General features: G+C 43.6%; 2 protein-coding genes across 3 annotated transcripts in view; both read left to right on the top strand.

Annotated features, from left to right (window-relative positions):
* LOC311071139 (cingulin-like protein 1) overlaps nucleotides 1-345 on the top strand; it is a 26,089-nt gene extending 25,744 nt beyond the window's left edge. For both annotated transcript variants that reach the window (XM_084095362.1, XM_084095361.1), the window contains one exon: nucleotides 77-345. In XM_084095362.1, the coding sequence (XP_083951488.1) occupies nucleotides 77-170 (94 nt within the window). In that variant the 3' untranslated portion in view covers nucleotides 171-345. The remainder of the gene's footprint in view (nucleotides 1-76) is intronic.
* Nucleotides 346-1,324: 979 nt separating this feature from the next.
* On the top strand, nucleotides 1,325-10,954 carry aqp9a (aquaporin 9a). Its single transcript, XM_084095966.1, has 6 exons — nucleotides 1,325-2,784; nucleotides 2,938-3,064; nucleotides 5,798-5,935; nucleotides 6,009-6,127; nucleotides 6,360-6,577; nucleotides 9,131-10,954. Exons 1-6 carry the CDS (start codon nucleotides 2,707-2,709, stop codon nucleotides 9,333-9,335), a joined length of 885 nt encoding a protein of 294 aa, XP_083952092.1. The 5' UTR covers nucleotides 1,325-2,706; the 3' UTR covers nucleotides 9,336-10,954.
* Nucleotides 10,955-11,039: the final 85 nt, after the last annotated feature.

Here is an 11,039-nt window from a genome sequence, read left to right as displayed (position 1 = left end):
ACACACACACACAAACTCACACTTACATACACACACTCACACACACTCAGGACTGACCTCTGACCTATGTTTGCAGGCGCAACAACAGACCCAATAAACTACAGATTACAGCTGATGATGAAGATGATGAAGATGAAAATGAGACTGAAGCAACACTAGATGCAAATTAACTGTTTATTAATCATTCACGTGTGTCTCCTGCCACATTTCTATTATACTTATCGTTTAACTCAGGTTAATTCATGAATTCACTCACAGTCCTCATCATTCTGTTTGATCAGAAATTACTGACAGATAAATATGGTTCATATGTTTTAATAAAGCATATTCTGATTCAGATATCACACTACCTGTCTCTCCCATCAAACGGTGCTTTACCAAGGCAGGGTCAGGGTGAGGGTCATGGTAGGGTCAGGGTGAGGGTGAGGGTCACGGTAGGGTCAGGATGAGGGTCATGTCAGGGTCAGGGTGAGGGTGAGGGTCATGGTAGGGTCAGGGTGAGGGTCATGGTAGGGTCAGGGTGAGGGTGAGGGTCATGGTAGGGTCAGGGTGAGGGTCATGTCAGGGTCAGGGTTAGGGTGAGGGTCATGGCAGGGTCAGGGTGAGGGTCATGTCAGGGTCAGGGTTAGGGTGAGGGTCATGGCAGGGTCAGGGTGAGGGTGAGGGTCATGTCAGGGTCAGGGTTAGGGTGAGGGTCATGTCAGGGTCAGGGTTAGGGTGAGGGTCATGGCAGGGTCAGGGTCAGGGTGAGGGTCATGTCAGGGTCAGGGTTAGGGTGAGGGTCATGGCAGGGTCAGGGTGAGGAACAACGTTCAAAGGTTTAAGGTCGGTACAATTTTTAATGTTTCTAAAAGAGTCTCTTATGCTCATTTATTTAATCAAAAATACAGTAAAACAGTGATTGTTACATACACCTTGTGATGCACTCTTGGACACATCATCAGTGATAGTACCTGGGGTCATGGGGATTTCGGGTCTTTCAACTTCAGACCCCCTCACCCAGGCGACCCGACCGGGAGTGATCAGTTCCCGGCCTTGTGTCCAAGAAGCGTTCGCCCACTGTTTGTCCCTCCTGATCCAGGAGGCTGTGGGCCCTGCAGAGTGACCTTCCTGCAAAGCCCCTTCCCCCAACCTCGATGGGCAAGCACTGTGCACGCCACCCCCGTCTCTGACACTCCTCCACCAGCTCTGCATATTTCTCCCTTTTCCTTTCACTCGCTTCCTCCATCCTCTCCTCCCAGGGCACTGTTAGCTCCAACAAGATAACCTGCTTTGATGTTACTGAGAGCAGAACCATGTCGGGTCTAAGGCTGGTCTCCACAATGTCTCGGGGAAACTTGAGTTGCTTTCCCAGGTCCACCCTTAGCTGCCAGTCATTCGCTGTTCCCAGCAGGCCTGTCTGAACTGTTGGTCGGGAAGGCGGGGGTTCTCCTGCTCTTAAGAATGAAATTTTGCGCCTTGGTGGTTGTAAACGCTTGCTCTGATTGATGGCAGTAGTGATGGACTCGGCAACCACCTTCAGCACTTGGTCATGGCGCCAGCGGTAGCGGCCTTCCCCAATGCTTTAGGACAGCTGCTGAGGATGTGTTCCAGCGATCCTCTTCCCTTGCACAAGGTACATGCCGGAGTCTCCACCTTGCCCCAATAAAAGAGATTGGATGGACTGGGAAGGGTGTCATAGACAGACTGAATGAGAAATTTGATGCGATAGGGCTCAGCCCTCCACAGCTCTGCCCATGAAATCTTTCTCTCCATGGCGTCTTCCAATCTGGTCCATGCGCCCTGTTGCCTCAATCCCACCATCTGGCTTGCACGCTGCTCCTCGATCCCAGCCCTCACTTCTTTTTGGACCAGGTCCCGCCTTTCCTTACCCTTCAGTTTGTTATAATGGGTTATTGGGGTGCTTCCCAGTCCTGCACGGCCAATAGCCATGGGACCCACTAATTCCTCATGACGCAGCCGTGATTCTGCCTGGTCCACCGCCTCATGTGCCCTGCACTTTCTGCCAGTCCTGACTTGAGATACTCTTGGGTCCTTGGAATCCCTGTACTGAAGCACCTCCCTTGCTCTGGTAACCATGAACTCCTCGCTGAGGCTATTGATCGGTAGCGTTAGCTTGTTCTTCTTGCCGTAGAGGGCGATGCTGCTCAGACTTGAATATTATTATTCTAATGTAAATCATCTGTTTTCTATGTGAATATACAGTAAAGAGTAATTTATTCCTGTGATCAAAGCTGAATGTTCAGCATCATTACTCCAGTCTTCAGTGTCACATGATCCTTCAGAAATCACTGTAATATGATGATCTGATGCTCAACAAACATTTATGATTATTATCAGTGTTGGAAACAGTTGAGCTGCTTCAGATTTCTGTGGAAACTGATACATTTTATTCTTCAGGATTCTTTGATGAATAGAAAGTTCAAAAGAACAGCATTTATTTGAAATATAATCTTTTGTAACATTATAAATCTCTACTGTCGCTTTTGTTTCAGTTTAATGCATCAGTGATTAATAAAAGTATGAATAAATGAAGTGATGTTTACGGTGGATGTAGTGCATGTTTAGCTCAGATTGAGCTGCTCTTCTATAATGAGGCGGATCAATAGATGTGTGTGTGTGTTCGGACCGTCCCATCAGAGGCTTTAATGCAGCGGCGCGTTGAGTGTGTGTTCAGTCACATCAGACACACACACACACGCGATCATGAAGCATCACTGCGCCATCAAACACAGCATCTTCAAAGAGTTCCTGGCCGAGTTCCTCGGGACCTTCGTGCTGGTGGTGAGTCTCCGCTCGTTCACTTCAGACAGAACTTTATTAAACAGCTTTACTGACAGAAGTATTTAACTAATAATCTATTGATATCTGATTATGTATTGTTGTTGTATGGTTTCTGATGATATTGTCCCTGTGGTGTGTGTGTGTGTGTGTCAGTTGTTCGGCTGCGGGTCGGTGGCCCAGACGGTGTTGAGCAGAAACACTCTCGGCGAGCCGCTGACGGTCCACATCGGCTTCAGCACTGGACTCATGATGGGTGTCTACGTGTCCGGCGGCGTGTCGGGTAAATCACACACATACACACAACCTCATGCCAAACACACAGCAGCTTCCACAGGTTAGATAACATCTCTCACACACACACACACATAAAAACATGATGCTCTTCCTCAGTGCTTCTGTCTCGTTTTCCAGCACAAATATCTAAACATTCTTACATCAATTTACATTTCCTGGAGAAGAACAATGGCTGAAGTTATTAAGTCTTGTTTTCGGAATTAAAATGAAGTGAGTTTGTGCTTAAAACAAGAACAAATATCTGCCAATGGAGTCAATTATAATGTTTATTTAGAGGTTTCTGCTGAAAAATAGGAGCACAGAGGAAGAGCCTCATGTTTGCAGTGTATGATGTTGTGGGTTTATTGTCATGGACACACATGTGAGCCGGAATAACACCATCTGATCATTGGATTTCGCAGAACGGATCTATAAATCCACATGAGTTGACGGTTGTTAGGTTCTGTTTGTGTCTAGATGAATCTCTGTCAGGTGAGACGACTGTGATGTTTCTCTGTGAGTGACACATTGATTTGATCTGCCAGGCTTGAATAAATGTTCCTCTCGGCTGCTTTTGAGGTCATACAGCGCCTGGAGCATCAGGGCGCATTCATTGATCTTACTGTGTGAGTGAGTGAGTGTGTGTGTGTGTGTGTGTGTGTGTGTGTCTGTGTGTGTGTGTGTGAGTGTGAGTGAGTGTAACAGGAAAATAATGCATTTCAGCTGTTGTTCAGCTGAAGTCAGTTCAGTGTTGATTCAGTTTCGTTGTAAAGATCATCAATTAATTAATTTATAGAGCAGTTCTGCAAAAAATGATGTCATCGTCAGCTCAGTTCAGTTCTCATACAGTCAGATAAATAATATTATTGAATATTAAGTGTTATTGAAGCCAGAGGCGACAGTGACAGGATGGAGAAAGAACCTTTGTAGAAACCAGGCTCAGTCGCTCAGCCCAGACAGCAACATAGTGTCGGCCCAGATCCGGCGGACTGCGGTAAACCTCGGGATAAACAGAGACACTAATATTAGTGTAGATGCCATTCTTCTTATGATGTAACGAGTACATCAGGATTTATGGGAAGTGTTCCCGGTTCCGGCTGACCTAATCTATGCAGCCTAACATTGAATTATAGAAGTCTTTAATGTATTATGTGAATGCTAGGCCAAAGAGATGTGTTTTTAGTCTAGCTTTGAACTGACAGAGTGTGTCTGCTTCCCGGACAATGTTAGGAAGGCTGTTCCAGAGTTTTGGTGCTAAATAGGAGAAGGATCTGCCGCCAGCAGTCGATGCTGATATTCTAGGTATTATCAACTGGCCGGAGTTTTGAGATCGCAATAGACGTGAAGGACTATAATGCGTTAAGAGCTCGCTCAAGCACTGCGGAGATAAACCATTTAGTGCTTTGTAAGTAATCAGCAATATTTTAAAATGTATACAATGTTTAATAGGGAGCCAGTGCAGTGTTGACAGAACCGGGCTAATATGGTCATACTTCCTGGTTCTGGTAAGAACTCGAGCTGCTGCGTTTTGGACCAGCTGTAGTTTGTTTATTAAGCGTGCAGGGCAACCACCCAGTAGAGCATTACAGTAATCTAGCCTTGAGCTCATGAACGCATGAACTAACTGTTCCGCATTTGTCATTGAGAGCATATGACGTAATTTAGATATATTATTAAGATGTATTATTACACACACACACACACACACACACACACACACACACACACACACACACACACACACAGGTTCCTAACCGACGACAAAGACTTAACAGAGCAGCCATCGAGTGTTAGACAGTATTCTAGGTTATTACGTGAGGAAGTCTTTTGTCCAATAATTCGAAACTCTGTTTTTTCAGAATTAAGTAGGAAATTACGAGTCATCCAGTTTTTTATATCAGCTGCATTCCGTTAATTTAGTGAACTGGTAAGTTTCGTCAGGGTGTGAAGAAATATAGAGCTGAGTATCATCAGCATAAGAGTGAAACAAACTGATAATGGTCAGATATGATTTAATAACATAATGTTCAAGTCTATTTAAAAGAATGTTGTGGTCAATGGTGTCAAATGCAGCACTAAGATCGAGTAACACTAATAGAGAGACACAACCACGATCGGATGATAAGAGCAAATCATGTGTGACTCTAATGAGAGCAGTCTCGGTACTATGGTACGGTCTAAATCCGGACTGGAAATCCTCCAGATATCATTTCTTTCTAGAAAGGAACACAGTTGTGAGGATACTGCCTTTACTAGTGTCTTTGACAGAAAGGGTAGATTCGAGATCGGCCTGTAATTGACTAATTCTGTAGGATCAAGTTGTGTTTTTAAGAGGTTTAATCATAGCCAGCTTAAAAGTTTTTGGTACGTATCCTAGAGACAAAGCTGAATTAATGATATTAAGAAGAGGATCTGTGACCTCTGGAAGCATCTCTTTCAGTAGCTTAGTCGGTATAGGGTCTAATGTGTGTGTGTGTGTGTGTGTATAGCAGATGGACATACACTGTAGACATTATGTCTTTCTTTTTACCATCTGTGTTATTATGGTGGATGTCAATATGAAAGGTACAAAACAGACTTTAGTATCAAGCACTGACAAACAACTCGCCTTGTTAATTCAGAAAAGATGGCTGATGGATTTACCCATATGTTTTTTTGTAAATATGTTTCGATTTTTGCTGTATTTTGACAGAATTATTCTGTATTTCACAGTGTGAGCTATTAATGTTTGTTGTGTCAGGTGGTCACCTCAACCCGGCCGTGTCCCTGGCAATGGTGATTCTGGGGAAGCTGAAGATCTGGAAGTTTCCCATCTATGTGGCGGCGCAGATGCTCGGGGCGTTCGTCGGGGCCGCCGCAGTGTTCGGACTGTATTACGGTGAGTTTGGAGGAATCCAGCGGTTCCCCGTGTGTTTCGGATCTGATTAATGCGTGTGTGTTTGCGTGTTCAGATGCCTTCATGGAGTTCACCAGCGGGATCCTCTCGGTGACGGGGATCAACGCCACAGGACACATCTTCGCCTCGTATCCGGGGAGACACCTGACCGTCCTGGGGGGATTCGTGGATCAGGTCAGTCTGAGCCCAGTCCGGGTCTGAATCAACACATTCAGTGAGTGTTTCACGGCACAGACTGACCGCAGTAACCCAGACCTGACTAAAGCTCATGGATCAGCTCAGCGTTTCTAACCAAAAACACAACAATCCGGTTTGAACCGGTGACCTGATTCAGATCCTTCTAATTAACAAGTGTTTGGTAAACTTGTCTCCGGCTGGCGTGACTGACCTGAGCTCCGTCTGTCAGGTGGTGGGAACGGGAATGCTGGTTCTCTGTATTCTGGCCATCGTGGACGGGAGGAACATCGGCGCCCCTAGAGGCGTGGAGCCGCTGGCCGTGGGCCTGATCCTGCTGGGCATCAGTGTGTCGATGGGCCTGAACTGCGGATACCCCCTGAACCCCGCGCGAGACCTCGGCCCCAGACTCTTCACTGCAGTGGCCGGGTGGGGGATGGAGGTGTTCAGGTGTGGAACTGCACACACACTTCTGAGTGACTTTACACAGACTGGATACACAGACTGGATACACAGACTGGATACACAGACGGTCTAATTAACTCACACACACACTCACACACTCACACACACACACACAAACTTACACACTCAGACAGGGCCAGCGATTGCTATAGGCGAACTAGGCGGTTGCCTAGGGCGACAAATGTGTTGGGGGTGCGGACGCACTCTAGTGTCGCCCTTAGACCTACTTCCCATTAATCATGGAGTTAGAACGTGCTCATCATAGGGCGCCCCCTCAGCCACACGTTTAATTACTTAACCTGATTATTAGATTGAATTTATGATTTTTGTCGACCATTTCTGGATGGGGGGGCGGGAGGGTTGCGTTACGTTAGGGAAGTGCTCAGCTGCTGGCGCGCTGATCGAAAATGAAGCGGTCTAAACCTCTGGTGCACAGGGACGAAAACGGAGAAAGGAAGAAGATAAAAAATAAAGCTCAGTATAGAGTAGTCTTCTCATCTCAGCCATTAAGGTGTCAAATTAAATAAATGTACTTAGTATTGTAGCCTACATCACCTAATATTGGACGTTTCATTGCTGTCACTAAGCTATCACTAGCTAGCTATAGTTACTTTGAAGGTGAATAGAAATGGCAGAAACAACTGTTCATCTTTTATTATTTGAGATAGTGATAGAACTAAAAGAACTTAAATCTTTTAATTTTGTAGTGGTACGTACATTATCCATAATTGCACATTTGTTTGTAGAGGGTATAGTTAAACCAGTTTAATGGTCATAATTTGCTTAAATTAATCCAATTTGGTAAATATCCTTGAACATTCTTTGTAGAATTTGTGTATGAACAATTTATTACAGTTGATTCTTCAAGTAATAATTTTCTTGTTGAAGTGTTGGAGTGACTACAGGTGAAACTCGAAAAATTAGAATATCGTGCAAAAGTTCATTTATTTCAGTAATTCAACTTATAAGGTGAAACTAATATATTATATATACACTCATTACATGCAAAGTGAGATATTTCAAGCCTTTGTTTGTTATTATTATGGCTTACAGCTTATGACATATCAATTCATATCAATTCTAATTTTCTGTGATTTTGAATTTGGGGTTTTCATAAGCTGTAAGCCATAATCATCAAAATTATAACAAATAAAGGCTTGAATTTAAATATCTCACTAATGAGTGAGAGCATGTAATGAGTCTAATATATCAGTTTCACCTTTTAAGTTGAATTACAGAAATAAATGAACTTTTGTATTTTTTGTGTATAGTTTAGTAAATACGTATCAATTTTCTTATTTTCTTATAAAGGGGGGGGGGCAAAAACTCAATCTTGCCTAGGGCAACCAAAGGGCTAGAGCCGGCCCTGCACTCAGACACACACACACACACACACACACACACACACACACACACACACACACACACACACACACACACACACACACAAACACACACACACACACAAACCTTGACTGATCAGTAGGCTTGCTGCTATAGTCGGTGTTCATTAGCATCACCGGTTAATTCACTTGCCCACTGTGGCTCCGCCCCCACCGTCGTTTTGATTTGTCATAGTAATAAAAATAATTTAGTCCAGTTAGAGAACAGACACTGCAGTTAAAACTGAACATGGTCTGCTTAATTCAGCGTGATCCGACTGAGAGTCGCAGCCGGAGTCAGATCTCACCTCACTCCGCCTCACTATTCACTGTCAAGACGATGGCGGAAGATTTGGTTTCAGAGCGAAATGGAAAAGCGCCTATTTAAGCGAGTTTGTCGTTTTGTTGTTGTGTTTTTCATTCAGAATAATAATAAATCCATCATTCAAGCAACTCCCGCCCCTGAATTGGCACTAATTCAAAAGCGAAAGTAAAATGCACACAGGCGTTCGTAACGGTACGTGTCCACTGGTGCGGAGTGAGTGTGTGTGTGTGTGTGTGTGTGTGTGTGTGGGTCTGTGTGTTAGCACTCAACTTCCATGGGAAATCACTGAAAACGCTCGCTCTGCTCCGCACTGTTATGATTTACACTGAGGCTAATTAGCTATTTAAATGTGAGGCGCAAAAGAGGGAAAATCTCCAACGCCCGGTATGCCGGCTTTACCAGAGTTAGTAGATTAACCGGTGGGAATATTAGCTCACTGTCACACCCCTATAGATCAGCTCATTACATAATATCACATGCACTCAAGAGATTTAAATGTGACTGGATGCAGAATCACATTATCTCTCTCTCTCACACACACACACACATTTGTTTGACATATTAGTAAGTTCATCTCATAGAATCCTATTGATTCTATTTATTATTGAGTAAACCCTCACAGACACCCGTGCGAAACACTGGGTTTAAATGAAAACATGATTTATAATCCTTTTTAACTGAGGAGACATCAAATGTAGTTCTGATGGTTGATGAAATGAATAAGTGCTGCTTTATCTGTGATTTTAAAGAGGCTGCAGAATCACATGTGATGGTTGTGTTTGTGTGTGTGTGTGTGTGTGTGTGTGTGTGTGTGTGTGTGTGTGTGTGCAGCACTGCAGATTACTGGTGGTGGATCCCTGTTGCCGGGCCGCTGGTGGGGGGGGTCGTCGGCGCTGTGATCTACTTTCTGTTGATCGAGCTTCATCACCCTAAACTCAGTGACAAACCTCTGGAAGAACCCGAGGAAGAGGAGGATGAGGAGGAAGACGAGGACAGCAGCCTGAAGGACAAATACGAGATGATCAACATGAGCTAGAACACAATAAAGCTGGTCATTTTCATCCTGTTTTCGTGAGTAAACTCCATCAGCAGACGTGCATCCGCCAGTTAAAATAGTTCCAGCTCATTTAGACTCTTTACAGCTCTAATAATGATCTGGTTTTTACTGAATGATTCATGGAAGTGCTTTAACAGCATACAAGCGTCACGTCTGTACAAGCATGATGTTCTTCCTCAGTGTTTCTGTCTCGTTTTCCAGCACAAACATCTAAACATTCTTACATCACGATTCATTTCCTGGAATAGCAAAATGACTTAAGATATTAAGACTTGCTTACTGAAAAATCATCACAATGAAGAGAGTTTATGAAGAAATGAAGAACAAATATCTGCCAATGGAGTCAGAAAAATCATCTGGTTTTCCCTTTGAATTAAGTTTATTTTTCTGAGTCCATTGGCAGATATTCTTGCTTTAAAGCTGCTCTAAGCGATGTTGGGTGACGTCACTTCTTGTTGAGGTTCGATGTATTGTCAAACAAAACGGAGGCTAGCTTGACCATACCCCCCCCCCCCACTTCGTGCTTCCTGAAACAGACTTTTCCGATGTAAATTTGGGAATTTTTGCGTTCCTTTTCCCTCTTCTTTGCTATTTGTTCATCGGAATATAATTCTAACGGTCAATCGTTGCCGTTGTCTTGGACATCTCTCCTCTAGCTAACTTCCCTCTTCATGCTTCTCTCTCCTCCACCCCCCACACCCTCCTTCATGTGCACGCACACTAACCCCCCCACCCCCACACCCCCACACCCCAAATCACTCTTGTCGGTGATTGGCTGGAACACTGTTTGTTATGTTTCGTGGTCCAGGCTGGGCCAGTTTGTTTTTGTTGCCGTTTGTGGAGCCTGGGCTGTCTATAGAGACCGCGTTTCTTCACAGTGTGTTCAGGGGACGGATAGTGAGGAGATGTTTGCTGTATGTGACAAAAAATGTTTCGGCCTAAGAAACGCGTGACATCGCTTAGAGCACCTTTAAGCACAAACTCGCTTCATTTTCTTTCAGAAAGCAAGTCTTAATATCTTCAGTCATTACACATCTCCATTAAATGAATCTTGATTTAAAAAGATATTTGTACTGGAAAACAAGACAGAAACACTGAGGTAAAAAAAAACTTGCGGTATAACGTTGCCCCATAATCCTCCACTGTACGGAATGTGTGATTTTGTGTTGCTGTTGATGATAATATTGTACAAAATCCACAATAATCATTTAAATGGCTTTTTAAATGTTTAAAATGACAGATGCACCGAAACACGTCAGGAAATCTGTCCAGATTTAAGCAAAACACAAGCATCAGATTGTCACAAACATCCTGATGAACATACGTTTAAAAGCGCTAAAGTTTTCCGCTAGATCACGATTGTTGAGTTTTGAGATTGTATGCTAATGTTGTATTCCACCTTATTGTCATTCATATACTTTTTACATTATTTATGTTTATGATTATTGTTCATGTGTTTGTAGATCAGGCTTCTAGTTTTGACTTCTTGGTTTTGAAAGTCTTGGTAAAAAGTAGATGAATATATTTTGTAATGAAATCCTACAACATCGACTGTATATTTGTGTTTTTTGCTGAAATAAAGAAGAAACTTGTACAGCACACTGGTCAGCTGTGTGTGTTTCTGCTGCTGAACGACAGATGAAGACCTCACAGTATATTCATCTTCACTTCCATGTCTTATTA

This window comes from Abramis brama (assembly GCF_963993115.1).
Source record: "Abramis brama genome assembly, chromosome: 20".
Taxonomy (NCBI): domain Eukaryota; kingdom Metazoa; phylum Chordata; class Actinopteri; order Cypriniformes; family Leuciscidae; genus Abramis; species Abramis brama.
This window is presented reverse-complemented; position numbering and strand designations above follow the sequence as displayed.

What these genes read in the sequence shown, in the direction of transcription:
- aqp9a (XM_084095966.1), top strand. Translation starts at nt 2,707, where the DNA reads ATGAAGCATCACTGCGCCATCAAACACAGCATCTTCAAAGAGTTCCTG. An exon ending in CGTGTCCGGCGGCGTGTCGG is followed by an intron (nt 3,065 to 5,797) that starts GTAAATCACACA and finishes TTGTTGTGTCAG; the next exon opens with GTGGTCACCTCAACCCGGCC. An exon ending in TGGGGGGATTCGTGGATCAG is followed by an intron (nt 6,128 to 6,359) that starts GTCAGTCTGAGC and finishes TCCGTCTGTCAG; the next exon opens with GTGGTGGGAACGGGAATGCT.